Genomic DNA, 21,153 nt, shown 5'->3' with positions numbered 1-21,153 from the left:
AGGCTCCCCCTGGGGTAAAACATCTGAGAAAGGCTGATCTACATTCTCAAATCTACCTGGATATCCTGGATAACCTTTTATAGCATATCTCAGGCTATAGGATCCGCATTGTTCAGATCTTTCCCGGCTGCAGCGCGGCTCTGCACTGTCAGCATGTAGCGGGCAATAGATATAATAGTATATAGCGGGCAATAGCTACAATAGCTATAACACAGCTCTGTGCTGACCCAACAGGAAGTTAAGAAGAAATCTCTCAAAGGGGTATGAACAAGAGACAATCAAATTACTGCCCCATATACACTAACAGCCAGGATAGAGGAACCTCCACTGCTGGCTATTGCAGCTGTAGCTGCCTGAATACCAAAAAACTGACTGCATCTGGTAGGATGAGTCACTGTCCGGCTGCTAATTTTCCACCCAGCCCAGTTAATATTAAAATGACTTTTATTGAGCCAGGCGGTGTTTGCAGGGTCATCCACAGCTCAAACTTCAGCCAATTTAGCAGGATTTGGCTGAAATTTGAGCCATTTAGGGCTAGCTTTAGACAGTTGTCCCTGTTAGAGGATTTTTCTCTTAGTGGACAAATGTTGGAATTTCCCTCACTTTTGTTTCTTGTTACAATGGTCGCCACTGCAAACAGAGGGGTAAACCTTTCCAATGGGAATGCAGACACCAACAAATATCTAACAAAGAATCTAGCCCTTCAGCACTCTACCGAAAACTTAAAAAAAAAGGTTATGCTTAGAGATACACTTTAAAAATAATCTTTTCTCTATCTTCCAAAAAAAAGGACAATCTGAAACATAATATTATGATCTTCTGCTGCAATATGGTTGAATTATTACATCAGAGACTTCCTTATCGAGGCTGTAGCAGTAGGGACCTGTTTTTTTCACTAGGAGATTTGTGTCAGCTTCCTCTCTATTCCTGGCATAACTCAATATTTCTCAACCCCAATCTGCTTCTCTCATGGGCTGAGTAAGTAGTAAAGTCCATGTCATCCAATATTCTTTCCTACATTCACAGGTATGATCATCACACTCCATACATTACATTGAATGAAGGAGAAAGCACATTAGATTTTGGTGCCATATAATTGTTTAATAACTATGCCTGAATATACTACGAAGTGCAAATTGCTATACAAAAGACAGGGGGAGTTTTTATTTTAATGAAGATGAGTTCATTCCAATGTCTTTAGTTACAATTCATATAATATCTTCTTACCAAGACAACAAAGACCAGTTATTGCGACATAAATATTTTCTCATAACTACAGGACCCTTTTGGGCAGCTGCTCCATTTATTATCCATTTAAATGCTAATGTAAGTTATCATGCTAGGACTGAAAATTTACTGAACAGGGAGATGCCAGTTGAAAAACATTAACTGATATCCACGCACTAGCAGAACTACACAACAGTAGAAAACGAATAACACTAAGCAGTAAAACATTTTATGGGGAAAAAAACAATTACCCATAGCTAAAAATTTAGTTTTTGCAGGTTACTCTACTAAAGGATTCCACGGGAGGTCATCACAGCCAGTGGGACGCTACTGTATTCCACCTAAAGACAACTTCTCCTAAAATACATATTTCAGTTTTGAAGGGTTGCCAGCAGCAAGCTATATCATATGCTGCCTTTTCATACCTTTCTAGTGAGAAGAAATCTATTGTTAACTCCATGCAGTTGCTGTTGCTTTTACACAATTATTTAATGGCATTAGCATCAAATGCTTGTTTAATTAAATGTCTCTAATGCCAGGAGCATTTATTACTTCTATGCTGCAATGCAATCATGTAATCATCGGAGATAATAAAATGCTAGACGCAGGCAGCCGTTGCCTATGTTTAGCTAGTCCCTGTCCATCCTCCAAATGCACATCTAGTGGTATCTCAGGTGCCTTCCTTATTCTCAGTCCTGCACACTGGCCTGGGCCTGTAATATAGTTATAGGTCTCATAGCACAGGGAAAGAAAAGAAGGAGCTAGGGGCTATATTTGCAATATTGCTTGATATCCCTGGATGTATTAAACATGCTAATGCACTAAGTTATCATTCAAGTTGCTATTATTTAAATATTAGAGAACAAAATCAAAATCTTATTTTAAGTTTAAGAAGACTTTTGTTTTAATGTGATATAACAGCACATAGAGGAGACATGCAGGTGAGATCTTTATGAAATCGTAAGCCCAAATTTCTTATACTCAGATGATTCAAAAGCAATGATTAGTGATTATGTTTATTTGTAGTTTACCTTTTACCAATCATGGTTTAATTTCTTTAGGTATATTTTGATTAAATAATCATGAATATAAATAATGATCAGTGACCCTTCATTACTAAGACATGACCCATCTTATTCCTCTGGCATTTTATTATAAGTATCAGTTATAGGATAGGGGATGGGAGCTGGAATCCCCATGCTGCCATTTGTTAGAGATATAAAACAAAACAGTACATTGCTGCTTGCATTAATATTTAAGAAGCATTGTCCACATTTGCTGGTGGATTTTAATTATTTAAAAAAGCTAAGAATAATGTGCAGAATACAGCAATCCATAGCAAATACCCAGCTTGTTCTAAACCAGGGGTGCCCATTAGGTAGATCGTGATCTACCAGTAGAGCTCAAAGCTGAAGCTGGTAGATCATGAAGGGTGTGAATGGCGGCCCCTTTATTCCTTTTTGGTATATTTATTTAGCTGTGCACACATGATTACCTATTAGCCTGAGTCTGCTGAGCCAAGCTCCCTGACACCTTTCTGGTGGATACTGGTGGTTGAAGTACTATGTATTATATCAAAGAATATTAGTTTACACAGCCTGTTGCAAAATACAGCAAGGTCAGCCAGGAGAGAGAGCGGGGAGAGCCAGCCTGGAAAGAGAGTGAGGAGAGACAGCCAGGAGAGAAAACGATAAATGACAGCCAGGAGAGAGCGAGCGAGGAGAGACAGCCAGGAGAGAGCCAGCCAGGAGAGACAGCCAGGAGAGAGAGCAAGGAGAGACAGCCAGGAGAGAGAGGAAAGACAGCCAGGAGGATGAGCAAGGAGAGACAGCCAGGAGAGAAAACGAGGAATGACAGCCAGGAGAGAGCGAGCAAGGAAAGACAGCCAGGAGAGAGAGCAAGGAGAGACAGCCAGGAGAGAGAGCAAGGAGAGACAGCCAGGAGAGAGAGCAAGGAGATATAGCCAGGAGAGAGAGCGAGGGAGTTTTTTTTTTCATTGGTAGATCTCATGTAGCTCGCCATTTGAAAAGTAGATCTTAACACAAAAATTGTGGGCACCCCTGTTCTAAACAATGAAAGGCGATAATACACTGCTTGCTATAGATAGTTAGCTTTCTTAAGTATGATTTATGGTCGGATTACCTCCCACAAGTGGTTTTGCTTTCTTTCTCAGGCCTCATGCATACAGGGCTGTGGCTGAGGATTCCTGCAGCAAGAACCTACAGATTCTTGCGGCAGGAATCCAAGGTGGGTTCATACAGATGCAGCCGCTCTGCCCATTTAAGTGAATGATAGGCTGACAGTGGCCACATCTGTCTATGGCTGTCTGCATGTAAATGTATATAGAGTAAATTACCTGCACCTCAGGATAGATGATTGCCCCTGGACATAGACAGATGTAAGTACATATACACTTAGATATAAGGTTTTTTGGGAATCTTTATATCACAGATGGCAGCATGGTTTATTCAGCACATGGAATGGTAAATATAGTATGAGGGGTGTTACAGCAGACCCGATATGGTGGGGTCCTGACAAGATGTTTCAGAATGCTTTTGAATCACTGTTGTCTGACTTGCTGGGCTCTTAGACTTCACGTGGTAAATGGAAGTGGAACAAGGAAGGTTTGAATCTGGAGGATGAGAATAATGATGATGCACAGTGACTACAAACAAAGGAAGATGGAAAATCAAAGAATGATAAATAATGACAGTCCCTATCTAGATAGCCTTCTTATTATTTGTAACTGTTCTGAATGGATTTCAGCTGTGGACCTATTGCTTGTGCAAAATATTCCACTGCTCAATAAAGCAAGACACAAGAGAGCCCATAGGGGACATCACCAGATAATTGCAGGTAAACCAGGGCTTTCAACAGTGTGCATGGAAATAACACTGCAGCACACAGTCTGTTCGTTTTCATTCTTATAGGTTCATATCTATTAGAGTGTTTCCATCTTTTTTTACACTTTTGATAACTAGTTGAGAGAGAGCCAAGGGGAAAGATAATGCAGACTCAAAGACCATTCACTAAGCTAAGTGAAAAATTACTTGCAAAGAGGAGAAAATTCACATAACTTCGAAAATAAGGTGACGGTGTGCCGACTCCAATCATCCAATTATGTGCAAGCAAAAATTCTGTTTTGTTTCTAACATTCCTTGCACGTGATTGGACATTCTTTTCAAAATTAATTTGTACTTTTTTTTAACCTCAGTTCCTAAGATAACTAAAAGTGAACATCCACTAATCTTTTAGTAAATCAACCCCTAAGTCTATTGAATTTTATATCTAAAATCATAGTACCATCCTTCTCTTTTTAGAAGAATGGTCTTTGAGCCTGCATCATCTTTCCCTTTGTCTCTATCTTTATTTGTGCAATTTAATCAGAACTGTTCAAAAACAGATGGAAACATTCTAATGGACATAAACCTTTATTAGGCCCCATTCACACTAGATCTGTTGCGTTGCGTTCTGTTTTTCAATGGTGGCTAACGCATGGGGACAGAAAAATTAATTGGTGTGACTAGGACCAGTTCACACCGCTGTGATCCGTTCTGTTTCATTACAGCGTGAGGAAAAAAAAGGAGAACATGCTCTACATTTTTTCAGCGGAACGTAACGTAATGGAACAAAGATGGATGTAATCACAACAGAACAATAAAAGCATACTGGTGAACTAACTGGCTGCCACTCAGACTTGCCCCACCATTTGTGCACATATGTAAGACTTAGGTAGGGGCATTAGCATGTAAGTTCCTTCTGGGGAAGGGCTAATATAAAGGTATCTGATATTGTACTCATATACAGTATGTAGAAAAATATCATATATGAGCAGAATATTATGAGTATACTTAGTACTCCAAAAATAAAAAATAGAAGGTTATAAACAAGGTAATTCATCTAGTTGCTCTAGAATGTAAAATGGTAGCATACAACTTACAACATGGTATTATAAAGCTCATTTGGAAAAGTGATTATACTACTTTTTGGGGGGTAAAAAGGCAATAAAAATACTTGTCATTAGACGGAATAACAGAGTTCTAACAAAAGATCCATACCAAACTCAGACTGACTGCCTGGGTATATAATTCTGAAAACATAGTCTGTGGCTTCATCTTCTTCTTTGTCTGAGGTGGATTCTGAGGAACTCTGAGGACTTCGCTTCCTTAGCTTGGGAAAGACTTTACCCTGCATAATTCACAGAAAATACAAAATGGGTAGAAAAGAGGATTCTGATGATGTGTTTTTTCAAGAAACAGACTTCAACATTGCAGTCTTGTGGTTTATATAAGATAGCTTCATGAATCCTTTGTCCATTAAAAACATGTTTTTCAAACTTATTTTTGCACACAAATTTCAAATTGTATTTTAGTTTATTTAATCCCTGTGACCTTTTTTTACTAAATACATTCGGCTAAGTTCAAGAAGCTTTACTCAAGGATAAGGTTCTTTTTTTGCAGTCATGCAACTATAATTATCAAATCTCACTGGATGCAGCTGAAAATAACTGTCACTTTTTGAAAATAAGGATCTTTATCCTGGTATGTTAGCTTGAGCCTCTTATATTTATATCTCTAAGAGGTCAAACATTTTTATAACTTAGCAAGAAACAACTGTGTAATCTTCAGAGAACCATCAATATAATAAAGGTGTACATGCATTAACATACCTTTCCTCTTTGGGACCACAACGGAGGATCTAGCTGCCCATGTGGGAGCAGACCATTTTCCATACAGGAAAGAAACTGCAGTAGATGTCCACCACGGGGAAACCTGAGTGGAGGCCTTTGTATTCCGTCCTGACTGACTAGTACCACAGTGCCACCGCTGTCTACTGTTGATTGGAGAAACAAATATAAGTTAGCAACAAGCATGTTGCTGTATTTAAGTAGCAGGTGAAATATCATCCTAAAGGGATTTTGTACTTTAAGCATTGATGTATCTACTCTTTGCACAGGGGGTCACCGTTTCGTGCTGTAACCCACCCTGACAGGATTACCTGTTGATATTCATAGCATTAACAAATAGGTTCCTGCAACATACTTTATCTTTATACTGTTTACTTTATCTTATTACAGCTTTAAGTTTAAGGAACTTCCACCATGCTTCACTGTTGCTGCAGACACTCATTATTGTACCGCTCTCCAGCCCTACGGCGAACAAACTGCCCGATGCTACAACCAAATATTTACAATTTTTACTCATCAATCCAGAGCACCTGCTGCCATTTTTCTGCGGCCTTGCGGCTAAAAAGCCCCACCTCTGTCCCGAGAACAAGGCTAAGTGACTCAACTATGCATGAAAACATAGGAACTGGGGTGCAGTACTGTATATACTGTACATATATGTGTTCTTTTTCTGTTAAGTTGCTTAAAGCACAGCAAATTCAATTATGTTGCAAATAAAAACATTTAATACAGGGTGCATAAATGGCATTCTGCTTGCAAGTATGCTGTATTTCAAATAAAAAAGCCTTGCACGGTCTGAATATCTGGAAGCACTATGTGCTTAACTAAGCCAGATTGTCACACTTCTGCTATTACAAGAGGGTAGGAAGGAGCAATGTGCCTTTCTGTCCTTCTGTGACTCACTCTGCAGGCTGTATAATTTGATCTCCATGATATCCTTTGTTTTTCCTAGATCAGCTGTAGACTGAGCTGGATAGAGCAGCTGCTATTGTTTGGTGCTTGCTATATGTCATTTTTTATATTAACCTGTTTAAAAAAGTTATGTTTTAGTACTGACCATACTACATAATGGAAATATACAGTATATAAAACTATGGATTTTCTTTACATGGCTGCTTAAAGACCCCATTACATTTCTAATAACAATAAAACCTATGCAACTGTCAGACTGTGAACTGTTATTAAAACAAAAACACAAAAAATAAAAACAGCAAGTGGCTGAGAGTGTGTACCTTGCTGGTGACAATGCAGATATACTATTTCTTCTAGACGAATAGTCATTGCATAGTCCCAATAAACACTAAAAAAAAAACAAAGGGACAAGCATTATCAAGTAAAAAGGCTTTGTGAGAAAATAAACAATATTTAGCACATAAGGGTTAGTTTTTTGCGAGTACCGATATTTTTTTCCGGTACTCGCCGATACAGAGTACTGGTGAATTATGCCCTGATTATCAGGAAGTCGGGCGGCGGATCATGACCCTTCGCCCAGCTTCCTGATTGCCTGTGAAGCCGGTGTTCTAGCGAAAGAACACTGGCTTCAAGGGCTGCCTGACCAATCCGGAAGCCAGGCGGTGAGTCACAAGGTGCCACCCAGCTTTCTGATTAGTTAGGAAGCCAGGCTGCCTACCAACAGGTGAAGTTGACTTCCTAGACAATCAGGAAGCCAGTCGTGACCCACCTCCCGGCTTTCTGATTAGCTAGCAAGCCAGCTTCACTTGTTGGTAGGCAGCCTGGCTTCCTAACCAATCAGGAAGCCGGGCGGCACGCCATGACCCAACTCCCGGCTTCCTGATTGGCTAGCAAGCCAGCTTCACTTGTTCCTAGGCAGCCTGGCTTCCTGACCAATCAGGAAGGCGGGAGGTGGGTCATTTAGCCCGGCTCCTGATTGGATAGGAAGCCAGGCTGCTTAGCAAAACGTGAAGCCGGCTTCCTAGCCAATCAGGAAGCCAGGAGGCGGGTCATAACCCACCGCCCGGCTTCCTGATTGGAAAGGAAGCCGGCTTCATGCTCCCTCGTCACTTCCGGTAAGAGGGAGGTCACCCTCTGACCGGAAGTTCCGATATGGTAGGTAAGTATCAGAGCATTTGGGCAAGTACAAGTACTCGCCCAAATACTCGGTAACGGCACCGGTGCACCTCTATTGATAATGAATACAAGAAAATACCAGTGGTGCACATGTATATTAAAAACAGAAAATAGTTACATGCTGCTCCATAGAGCAAAATTCTGCATTTTGTTGAAGTGAGCATTAATAGAAATAACACAGAATGAACAGAATGCATGTAATCTGTTCCACCTTACATACATTTGTCTGCACTATGTATGACTCATTACTTCTCATAGATGTCTTCAGCTACCCCCACCTCTCTCCGCTGTAGTTGTTACAATGTATCATTGCCAATATAAATAATGACGACTTGCGAGCCCAGTGACTGACAGGTGTGGACTGACATTTCTCTGGCAACAATATTTTCCCTTATCTACTTAGTTAATGTCATCATCCACAATATAATATAACAACTGTGCTGTAGGAGAAGTACAAGTCTTGGCAAAGTATATTTAATTTATATTAATCCCTTGAAAACCAAATTAATCTAACCCAAATATATTCATTTGTTTAAATATCAAAGTGTCCAAGGTCATTTCAGGCTTAATTGCTCTACAGAATAATCTAGTTCAAACCATCTGTATAAAGCAAAAGATATGTCTTGGAAATTAATTATAGTTTGGATAATGCTTTTCTTCATTCTCAAAGATATGAAACTAAAATGATTTTGCATTGGATAGTTCTGCATAGTTTGGGAATTGAAAGCTAAATTGTGCTTATCTGACTGATGGAAATATTAATTGATACCCTGGTAGGTGTAAATAAAACACCATATTCATAATATTGATACACATTTAATTGAGCAATTATGTTTAAACAGTTTGAAATTACAGCATATTAAAATAAGTTGTTTACTGAGTTGCAAACACAACCAGTACATTTGAGGGAATATATTTGCTGTATTTATATATCCTGCTAACATGTTTTAATCAGTGGAAGTCTAAAATACTAAGAAATTACTCCACCTAAAGTGACACTAAAGTAAAATCTTAAAAATCCATTCATGTACCTTAGCTATTAACAAAAATGTTTCTTATTTGTATATCACTCAGCGGTAGATCCCAAAATCATCTCTGAATTCATACTGACACTGTCCTTCCTTCTGGAGGGTGGCTACTTTTGTTCCCAATGTTTGTCCCCCAATTTGTTTTGAGATTGTAGTCTATCATGGGAGAGTGATGTCTACTTTACAACACACACAGTGACCATGTGGAACAAGAGTGGAGTGATACACAAATAAGCTACATTTTTGTTAATAGTTAAGGTACTTGAATGCATTTTTAGGATTTAACTCCTGAGTTTAGTGTCACTGTAAATGTTACGTTGCTACAAGGGGCACTTCCTGCATGGAATTTTCATTTTCAAAATTGTTTTTAATTAGTTTTATACCACAAAAATATTTACATTAAAATAACCTTTAGTATCTAGTGGCCCTCAAAGGGCAGCTTCTACAAAACCACCCTGTGGGTCATTTTTATCCAAACAGCGCAAACATAAAATCACATAAATCACAAAAGACAACATAATAGGGGAAGGGGGGGAGGGGGTGTACCAAGATTTAGGTTAAATAGTATAATCTAAAATTGGCATTGGTATCGGGGGTCACATATCACCTCTCACTAGCATCTAAAGTTTCAGTAAGTGCGACCTTTACAGCAAGGTCACACTTTCTGCCTAAAGTAATGGGTGTGCATAAGCAATCCAGGGCTGCCATATCATCTTAAATTTTATATTAGTATCCAACAAGATACTAGTTAATTTTTCGTTAAGGAAAAAGGAATCTATTCTTCTTTTGACCTCCCTAAAGGATACAGATGGTTTCTTCCAGGTGCAGGCTATAGTCTGTTTGGCTGCCAGCATAACATAGGTCACCATCTTATGTTGTAAATTTGTTATGGTGGGAGTTTTGAGATGTAATAATGCCACCCAAGGGTCTTTTTCAATATTGACTGATAGGGGATCGTGGATCAATTGAAATACTTTAGTCCAGAATCTTTCCAGTTTTGGACATGTCCACCATATATGGATAACATCTCCCTTCGACGCACACCCCCGAAAACAGAGGTCAGAGTGCGTCGAGTGGAGGTAGCCCAGCCTAGAGGGCACTAAGTACCATCTTGTTAGAGTTTTATAATGCTGTTTCCAGAGAAGTTATATTAATAGAACTAGTAGCTACTGATCCCCAGATTTGAGTCCATTCCTTTAGTTGTTTAGCCAATGGTGGTAGCAACATTAGCGATAAACTGTTTAAAATTAACTCCATTACAAAAACTAGAGGCCACCACCTAAAATTGGTGGAAAAAAAATTCCAGCACAAGGGGCGAAGGGGGTTCTTCACAGTAAGATCAGTTAGGGTCTGGAACTCACTGCCACAGGCGGTGATTTCAGCAAATAATGTGGAATTGTTCAAGAAACATTTAGACGATTTCTTAAAGGACCGTAATATACAGGGGTACAGGTACTCCTAGAATGAGATCCTAATAGGTTGGACTTGATGGACTAATGTCTTTATTCAACCTCAAATACTATGTAACTATGTAACTATATATACCCAAATATCTTTCCCATTTCTGTACATATTTATGGCTATTTGGAGTTGTTAGTCCAGTTACTGGGAGTAAAGAAGTGAGATAAGTTTACCTGCATGGAATTTTCATGTTAACCTCCCATAGTTTTAAAACAAACTGGTGGGTTAAATTTGCTTGTCCCCAAACTTAACTTTAACTAGTATATCCTCTCTGACTGTGACATCATCACTTGCAGAGATGGGGATGAATATTTTTATGTAGTCAGTAAAGAACTGCAGAATTTGTTGGAGCTTTTTGAATAATCTCCTTGCATATCCTTGGTTGTTGTTGAAATGATAAATGTCAGAACACTTTAAATGCCTGATGGAAGGAATCAGCCATTAATGCATTTAACACATTATTCCACCATGCTGATGTTATCAAAAACCCTATACTATGCAAAAGCTGCAATAATCTCACAATAGTTCATTACGATTTACTTTCATTTGATCATTCTGATGTTTGCCTGCACCAGAATAATGACATAAAACCTAAGACATTAGGAAGAGGTTACTCATTATTTATTCACACTTTTCATTTGCCTTTTCACTGCAAGAAGAAAAACAAAAGGGCATTGAACAGTCACGCATGTCCTCCAGAGAAATGCCATGTTAACTTTTATGAAATATCTTTAAAAAAGGCTCAGAGTTTTGTTCAGCTGATACCTTAAGACGTAATTCTACTATTAAATGATTCCTAACTGCTCTGTAATCACAATTCTTCTTCCGGTTTTGCCATAATAATGTGTCATTCTCTTAGCGCTTTCATCTTTAAAGTTATTATTACAAAGGCCAAAGGACTGGGTTTGTGACAAAGCAGATGTACACAGACAAAAGATCAAATTATTACAGTGGCCATTACCACTTTACATGCTAACAGAAATACTGTACCTGGTCTCTGTGGAGGGTTCATTTTAAAGCAGATGATGCTTAGCTACAAAAATGTAAAATAATAGCACTTGCTTAGATGCCTCTGTGTCTCAGCACCTAGCCCACAGTAGTGTCCCCCCACACTAATAAACTACAACAGGGGACACTGCTTCAAACCTGTTGCATCTTTTGTTGGAATTTTGGGGGAGATACAACTTTCAATGTTAAAGGTAGATACCTGGAAATGCTGTTTAGCTTACATATTTCTGGTACAGGTTATGTGTTTTGTAGTGGATACTTAGTTTATAAAGCTGGATGCAATAAGCCTTGCTTGGGATACACTCTTTTAAAAAATGTAATACATAAATGGCATCAAATTACAGTGGTTGGTGTGTGCATAAATCTGCCATGTTTCACAATTCAGAAGTTTCAGCGTCCAGTGCCCTGTGAAATTTAAAACATGTTTTGCCTGCATACCACTTATACAAAGTACTGTTGTGTACTTGGGTACATTTATTTCATAAATGCCCCACACAAAACAATTTAGAAAATTAAAATGAAAAATTACGATTTTACATGGATATTTTATTGTTACCTTTTCTCGTAGTCTAAGTCCCCAACTGAGCCATTCATAAGCTGGTTTGGAGTCCATTTTAAGGTCATGGTATCTGCAGTTTGATGAAGTGATAAGTACCCTGGGATTGCTTCCATATCATCTCTCTAAACAGAGAATTAATAAAATGACTGTCAGGCAAGTTTCCACTAGAGCAAGAGCTTATCAATTACACCTACAATGAAGGCTTGAACAACTTATCTTAAACCAGGGATGTCCAAACTGCGGCCCTCCGGCTGTGGTGGAACTACGAATCCCATGAGGCTTTGCGAGATTCTCACAGCCACAAACATGACTCCCGGAGAGAGATCCTTCATGGGATTTGTAGTTTCACCACAGCTGGAGGGCCGGAGTTTGGACATCCCTGTCTTAAACCATTTTAAATACATAAGAAATATCAGTTTTGCAAACAAATCTTTACAATATCCCAGCGTTTGTTTTCCTAAGTACAAATGGTACCTATAGTAATATAAACTATTTCAAAATAGGTGTCTACTGTATATGTTGAGGTTTCTGAGGGATGGCTAAATGGTTGTAAGACCTTTGCTGCAATGGATCCACATAGTGGAGTTCCAGAAGAGGTAATATTTTATAGTGTGAGAATGGGGGCATAAGGATTTACAGTATGGTAAATCCCAATTGCAGAGATATCAAAAGTTATCATTTTGTTTTGGATGGAGAGGCAAAGGGTTGGAGCTAAATTCTAACAGTGATTTTATTTCTGTATGTACTTTCCTGTCACTTTTCTTGTATGGACCCTCCTTATCATCTTGTCTTGAATTGTATTGTGATTGTAATGTCTTCCTTATATTGTAAAGCGCTGCGCAAACTGTTTGCGCTATATAAATCCTGTATATTAATAATAATAATAATAATAATAATGTCTGTCACACAGACAGGAAGTGAGGAAAAAGTTTCCCAAATGGATCACAGCAAAAAATAAAAAGTTGACAGAACTTTTAACTCCCCACTCAATCTAATTTATCATGTACTCATCACTTTCAATGCTAACAAAACTGTCTAAAGGCCCATAAAATCCATCCTAGAACAGCAAAATTATCACTTACACAGAATATAATATAAAAAGAATTGTACTAGTGAAGAGATCTTTTTCTGCTTTACTAACTTTATTCAAAATTATATGTGATTCAATCTTTTTCTAACTGCTTGTGTATTTTTTACTAGAATTAGTAAACTGGCTGCTAGGTATTCAGATTCTTAACGCCACAGTGTTGCTTTACTAAAGGCAAACAGGCTGTTCACTTTGCAAATACATTTTCACATTGCGAGAGGAATTTCCCTTGCACGCAATTGGGTATTCTTGTAAAGTGAACAGCCAATTTACCTATGGTAAATCAATCCCTTATTACAAAATGACATACATATTCATTTTTCCTGCATTAGAGCAGACCATTTCACATTTAAATAAAAGCATGGTATACCCTGCACATAGCCTAGAATTCCTTCCACATCATTCAAATGTGAAAATGCACACCATTATTCAAGGCACTACAAATTACAGACTGTTCTGCTTACAGGCTGGACCATGACATTATTTTTGCCATAAAGAAGAGTTGTCCTTGAATTCTGATGTAATGATTCCACATAATCTCTTGCTGACATTGATGGCCTGTCATCCATACTTCCACTCGAGTGCCTTTTCTGGATCTAGAAATGTAGAAGAAATAATAACGCTTACAAAAAGTATTAAGATTATATGTAGCTTCGTTAAAAAGCAAATCAGCGTATATGTGAATAAGTGATTTTACAGATCAGCTGATGACACTCATGATTATGAAAATATTGGCAACCTACTACACGTGCTTGTGAACTGCATCTGAGCCAAGTACAACACATTAAATATGCTTTCAGCCTTATTAAGGAGTGCTAGCACCAGATGTGTTTTCTGACTCTTTCATTGCGCTAAGTGCTTCATATCTTGAATATGAAAGTCAGTGTCAGGCAAATCAAAGATTTAAGTTGGATGGGCACTTAGACAAGAGATTTGTCTGCATAGTTTGTGTTTCTACTTCCTCCCAAAAAGCCACAATAAAAGTCTAACTTTCAAAAGTATCTTTCTAACTTCCCTCACATATAGGGGTTATTGTACTAAAGGAGTAGAGTATGTTCACCTTGCATATAATTGTAAGACTCTGCTCACCTCCCTTACTCTTCTTTATGTGTAGCAAGGGACACCAGCAGTCATAGGAGATGTAGTACTATGGCTGCCTGCACAACAGAGTCGAGTTACATTTGGCAACCACAGCCATCTACAAGCCGCCACCGGATATTCCTGTGAAAAGTACTAATTCACTTTAGGCAGGGGCAATGATTTAAAGGTACCTTCTATGCAAAAAAAGGAGGTTGGAGGGAAGAAAATATGGTGGTTGCACTGCTATGTAAGCTTACATGCTACATAAGCAAATATATTAACTAGGGATGCACCGATACCAAGTATAGTACTCGGTACAAGTCCAAGTACATGTACCGATACTTTTCCAGCTCCAAGACTAGACTAGAGAAAAATTCAAAAGTTAGGAGGCAGCTGTGATTTGTAAAGAGCATAAAGAGCTCCTGGGATTTGTACATCTCCGTTTTAATGTATGATTTTGTTTTTATAAATATAAACAAAGGGATGCACCGATACCAGTTTTGCAAGTACGAGTACTGATACTTACAAGTACTGGTACTGATACATTTTTATTTATTGTCATGTGACAGTTTTCTAAAACAATATCGGCTAATGATTGCAGCACAGTGGTGGAGCACCAGAGCTAGGTCCCAGCTGCAACCGCTGCAACCCTGATAGTTCTCCTGAAAATGCCAAGTATCTGCACTGGTACTCGAAAGGTATCGGTGCATCCCTAATATTAATTATATTATATTATGAAGAAATCATCAAAAGGTTTTGTAGCACCTTTTACCTAGTTCTGTAGTGGCTACAACTGCAACTAGGAAACTAGGATCTCTAAGACATCTCTAAGAGATATAAGATGTCAGCATGTGACTGAACTTGCCACCAATTTAAAAAATATAGAGTTTGCCTTTAATGGGTTTGGAGCAGATCAGCAGATAAGCTGCATTTGCATAGGCTAGGATATTTGTGGTCTTGTCGTGTAGGATGCACAGTTATTTTTCACAATGACGTCACAGTATGGCACAGCTTGGTTCACTCACACACAAGGCAGGCCTCTTTGTGGGAGAGTCTTGACGACAGTGAGAACTGTGGATACGATGTCTCTGTACAAGTTCATCTGCTGACGGGTCAGTCCAGAAATGATCTGCTGTCTTCATTTTTGTGTACTCCAGGGCACAGGGACCAACTGTAAGGCATTCATTAGAGTTATGACATATTTAGTCAAATAGACAACTTCAGAATTTATATCATTTTAAACAAAAACACACACATACGGTATATACCTGTCATAAGGTGATGAAACAGCATTAAGTGGAGTATCAAGCAAGAAGCAAAAACAAAACTTGTCATTAAATCCCTTGATGATAATAAAATCTAAGAACATTGTGCATTACGTGATTCCCATTTCTTTCATGAACATGTTTGAAAACAATTGCTGACAAACATTTGCCAAAATGTTAACAGACATTTTGATTATTTGCATAAACTGCTCTTTTACAAACTGGCTAGTGAGATCTGTATGTGTAGGGGGCAAAATACAGGGAAAAGACCAGTGGGTTCTCCAGTGAGTGGTATCACTTCAGGGAAAGACCAGTGTGTTTGATTGGTGTGAAAGCATACTGCTAGACATGCTTTATTCAGCCAAATTCAGGACAGAAGGCAGAATCCCCCATGAGAATGTTAAGGTGGCACTCAATACTATATAGCAGGGGTAGGCAAACTTCTGCCCTCCAGCTGTGGTGCAGCTACAAATGCCATTAGCCATTGCAAGACTCTGACAGCCACAGGCATGACTACCAGAGGCAGATGCATGATAGGATTGGTAGTTTCACTATAACTGAAGGGCCAGAGTTTGCCTATCCTGCTATATAGATAAGTGTTAAATTAGCCATTGCACAAAACTGCTATTAAAATACCATTCACTATCAATCTGCAGCCAACCATGATTTTCTACAGCTACCAACAATTTAATTTTTCTTCTATAGCCATGGCAACAGTATTCCTCTTTTCAGACAATATTTCCTGGATTCCTCATACCTCTGCTTATGTAATTTGATCAACATGTCTACCAAAACTCTGCACATTATTATCGTACAAGCAGTTGATACATGGTATATGACATCCCCTGAAATATCTGAAAGTTTACTCTCATGGGTGTTTGATTTGTTGGTAAGGCAGCACAATATTTTAATATTCATGTAAGACTTCAGTAAGTGCATTGCAATATTGAATCATATTGCCTTCAGAGGAAATGCAGGTAAAGATTTTAAAATAATGTGTCAATCTGTCGATATACACGTTTTGAGATTAAAACAATGTTAAGTCCCTAAATAATCAGATCAGTAGTTACTGCCGCACAAAAGCTTGGCACCAGTATATTCAGAAACAGAGTTTGAAACATTTGGCATGGCTGTTCCTGGTGAGTATCTAGCACAACAACTTAGTTTAGTGTTAGGGTTTAGTTAAGGGGTCATGTCAGGGTTTAGGGGGTAAAATAAAAATGTATTCATATCCAATTTTTTTTTTGTTCTAGACAGAGTAGGGAAAGATTAAACTCCCTGTCTATTTTTTGCAGTCTCTGTCCTTTTTGAAAGATTTTCCATCACTTCCTGTAGCAGGATATCTTGATAAAATTCCTCTCTTAGACAGTTGTCATCAAAGCAGGGACCCCATTAGAAGATATTTCCTCAACCATTTTTCTGGTAATCACTGTATCATTTTGGGTCACCACATTCTGTCTTGTCAATGAACATTTTGACCTTAAATGCACTCTAAAAGTTATACATTTGCAATGTGGGACTTTGTTAAAGGATAATTAAAGCCTACATTTTTTTGCATATATCTAGTGCTAGCAAGCAGTAGATATATGCAAAAAGTGTAAAAAAAAACAAAAACCCCAAAATGCTTTAGCAGTGTCTGTTTAAACAGCCCCGATGCTGGCGACGTACACTGTACGTCGTCAGTCACGAAGGGGTTAATGTCACTTTAAGGGTTCATATTAGGAGTTAGAGTAAGTGTTAGGATCAAGTGTAGAGGAAAAGGGTTAAAGTACAGGTGAAGTTTTGGGGTCTTGTTTAATATTAAAGGAGAACTTTGAGGTTCATCCTCATAGTTAGAGCCGTCCTGTAACAAAGAAACTGTAAGAGTATATGTCCTCCCATGACCCTAAAGAGAATTATGGGGAAAAACACTTACCCCATAGTAGTCTTTTAAGGGTTTAGGCAGGTAAAGGGTGCTTTATTTTTAGGAGTATTGTTTAACATAGGAGCACTAAGGTAAGCCTGTTCGGACAAGCACCAAGAATTCAGATACTGGTAAATACCTGTGCAATGAGATAAGTACTGTCTATCTTATTCCAAAATATGACCTGGGAAACTGGATATAATTCAGGGTACAGAAATGTGCTGTTTATACGAGGGGGGGAGAGAAGTAGATTTAACTAAAAGGCTCATTTATTTAGCTATTTAAATTTACTCAAAGCAAATAACTCATATCTGTAATTACTTTAAAGCAGCAGCAAATTATACTGAAGAGTGCTGCAACATCCTGGGAAAATTGTGTTTTTAAATTAATAATAGGGGAAATGTTCTCATGAGCCACCCCTTAACATCAATGTATTGGACACTTTGTGCTCTTAATTCCTTGGAGCCTACTTTAGCCGGGCTGTCTAATGAGTATTTCTGCAAACATCAAGCGCATCTAATACATTACCTAGCAAGGAGGCAAGGATCGGCCCTTCCACTGGATCCATTAAAAGTGCATCTTTTTCATAATATTTGCTTTAAAATCAACAATGAAAGACAGAAGTTAAAATCTACAGCAGATTTAATAAACCAAAAGCTGCACAACGACCATTATACATCCTTTATGTTCAATAGAATTAAGCTATCCATATTTTTTTAAAGTAGTGTCAATAACTCTTTTCTCTCACTGGGTATTATTAAGACAAATGATTAAATAACCATGGTAGGTTAGTTTGTAATTTAAAGTGCATACAAGAGGAAACACATATGATAATCTGCCTACAAATGTAAGCTTCAGGGCTAACATGAAAGAAGCATGCAGCCAGTGTATACAGAAGAAAAACCCATTGAATTTGGAAAGGTCTGCATTGGGGAGATGTCCCATAACTTTTTATCCATGTAGCGCCAAATAAGGGGACTGGGTTCACCAGGATAGGAAGGTCCAGACAGCAATAAAAACGTGAATGACTTTCTAAACCTTCTCCAATCTGCTAAAATGTTTGGCTAAAATGTATTAAGCAGTATTGAGAGCAGCTTGATACTGTACATCATATTATACACATCTTGAATTATAAATAAAAATTAGATGACTGCCAACAAAAGGTTAAATACCTCAATAGCAAGGGATTAAATTACAGTGTTGCCTTAGCCTAAGGCCTTGTTCACACCGAAAGTGTGTGCGTTCCAGAGCGGTAGCTGCTGGAACGCACCGCGATCGCTGAGAAACTTCCCCCATCGTTTTGGGTTGGGAGGGGGCGTGGCGGTGCATTGGATTCAATGGCGCCGCTTTCACGCCCCCACCACCCCCCACCCGCAGTGCGATCGGACGTGTGGCAAAACTTTGCCAGCTTTCCGTTCTACTGCAAACGCAAAAAATAGGGCTTGCTCTATTTTTTGCGTTTGCAGAGGAACGTAACTCTTGCAACGTTTTGCCACGCGTCCGATCGCACTGCGGGCGGGGAAGCGGTGCCATTAAATTCAATGCACCGCCACGCACCCTCCCAAAATGCGGGGGGAAGTTTCTCAGCGATCGCGGTGCGTTCCAGCAGCTACCGCTCTGGAACGCACACGCTTTTGGTGTGAACAAGGCCTAACTTGCTGACCCTAAATTAAGTAGCCTGGGTGGGTGACTTACACTCTGCAGGGAATTGCTTTAGGAGAGATCCTTTCTAAACATCTCCAGTCCCTTTACCCTTCTTTCTTCAATGGGACATTCATAGTTTTTATTCACCAGCCCTCTTATAAACCATTGCTGGTCCTATTATAAATCATAATTTTTCCTGAGCAGAGGAACATTATTTGTCTCTGGTTGTGTTTTAAAAGAAGAAGAGCCACCAGCACAGCTTTAGGCCCCTTTCACATGACCAGTCCGATCAGGATGGCATGTCAAGTTTTTTTAGCCGGACGCTCTATGGAAGTCTATGGGCAGCCGGGTTTAAACGGACGAGTGTCTGTTTACACCCGGTTAGCTCTAGCTCGGTCCGGAAAAACAGACAGATCATTGATCCGTTTCAACAGACCGGATCATGCCGGACCGGCATCAGATAGACTTGCATGGGGGCCGGCAGTTTCATTTTTTTCCTCCATCGCAAGATGGAGGAAAAAACTGTACGGACACGGATGTCACGGTGGTGATATCAGATCCGTGCCTCTCTGATCAGGAGAGGATCTGTTGATGGATCCTCTCCTGATCAGCCAGTGTGAAAGGGGCCTTATTTGTGTAACTTTACATAGGTCAAATACAGCCAATGTTTCAGGGCTGCTTAGGGTGACTTTCTCAAGGCAACACAGTGGCTAGATCTGAACACTCTGGGGGTGATTTACTAACCTAAACACACGCACGCACCAGGTGCGTGTGATTTTTACACAGCAAAGCGTATTTATCAACCAAAAAGTCTCTATAAGCATGTTTCCACTAATGCCATCTATGGAAAAATCATGCACATGATGCATATATAATGCTGCTTCACAGTTTAGACAAAAATGGTTAGCTCATGCATTTACATTCCTGCATTCATCAGCGCAAGCAACACAATGTAGAGCTAATTTACACAACATCACCTTGCAATTCAGGGCAGGGCTTTGCACAACACACCTGCTGGGTGTGTACACACTACAAAGGTGTTTAGATTCCACCCATAGATCATGCTGGGAGGGAACACACTACAGAGGTGTATACACGTTCGTGGTGTGTTTATAAGGTTAGTAAATCAACCCCTGTATGTCCTAACAAAGGGTTATATATATCAAGGCTTGGGCTTTGCATAGTAAAAAGAATTAGGGCTGCGGAAATTAACGATTAATTCCTCGATTAATCGTAAAATGTTTTGATCGGTACTCACCTCTCCGCCGGCTACAGGGTCTTCTGTCGGAGATCCGATGACGTCACGGACATCAACATCACCGGACTCCTCCCCCCTTCCCCAAGCGGCTCTGTCGGCTAACGAAGGGAAGGTGGAGTAGTCAAGTGACGTCGATGTCCGTGACGTCACCGGACTCCTCGCCCCCGTCTCTCGCTGCTCCTGGAATGAGGAGTGCCGCTGCCAACCAATCGGAGAATCAAAACTGAAAGTCTCAATCTCTCACTTTGCAGCTTCCTTTGGCTGTCGAGAGGCAAACAAGTTAAGTCTGTTTCTTCCCCAAAACCAAACGAACTCCCGATTTATAATGCTGCCCATCCCCCAACCCTGCATGGAAGGGAGGGTGATTATTGGTTATTGATGGGGGTTGGAGTTAAAGATCATCAGCTGAGAGGACGAGGAGGATGAACATGGCATACGCCTGGGGTAGTTGATCACATCACCCTCCTGGGGTAGTTGATCACATTGCATACGGCTGGGGTAGTTGATCATATCGCCCTCCTTTAGGGGCACTTTAAAAATAACGAGGGGCGGGACTAACCACTTTAATGGCCTCCAATCACCACTGTAATATGTACACTTGCGGCCATATTGAGTGGGGCACGTGAGATTAATAACGTGCTGGATTAATGTGATCCTAGTTCATTTTATTACTTCATTGCTGTGCTGTATGTGTATAGGCCAATGTAGTTGGATCTGTATGTGCGTTATAATTAATCGAAATTAATCGATTAAAAAAAAATTCAATTAATCGAACACGAAAATTTTAATCAGTACCAGCCCTAAAATAAATGCACTTTCAAGAAAAATGTCCATGTTTGTCCATTTTCTGCACATTGC

General features: G+C 39.4%; 1 protein-coding gene across 1 annotated transcript in view; it reads right to left on the bottom strand.

Moving 5' to 3' along the window:
- Positions 1-21,153, bottom strand: part of SGSM1 (small G protein signaling modulator 1) — a 136,814-nt gene that overhangs the window by 31,405 nt on the left and 84,256 nt on the right. Inside the window, exons 6-12 of the mRNA XM_018560993.1 lie at positions 17,922-17,989; positions 15,251-15,396; positions 13,610-13,741; positions 12,056-12,180; positions 7,147-7,214; positions 5,897-6,060; positions 5,286-5,415 (exon numbers count right to left, since the gene is read on the bottom strand). Of these exons, the coding sequence (XP_018416495.1) occupies positions 5,286-5,415; positions 5,897-6,060; positions 7,147-7,214; positions 12,056-12,180; positions 13,610-13,741; positions 15,251-15,396; positions 17,922-17,989 (833 nt within the window). The remainder of the gene's footprint in view (positions 1-5,285; positions 5,416-5,896; positions 6,061-7,146; positions 7,215-12,055; positions 12,181-13,609; positions 13,742-15,250; positions 15,397-17,921; positions 17,990-21,153) is intronic.

This window comes from Nanorana parkeri, unplaced genomic scaffold (assembly GCF_000935625.1).
Source record: "Nanorana parkeri isolate BGI_ZX_2015 unplaced genomic scaffold, ASM93562v1 scaffold18, whole genome shotgun sequence".
Classification (NCBI taxonomy): Eukaryota; Metazoa; Chordata; class Amphibia; order Anura; family Dicroglossidae; genus Nanorana; species Nanorana parkeri.
Note: the sequence above shows the minus strand (reverse complement) of the source record. Positions and strands in the feature narration are given on the sequence as shown.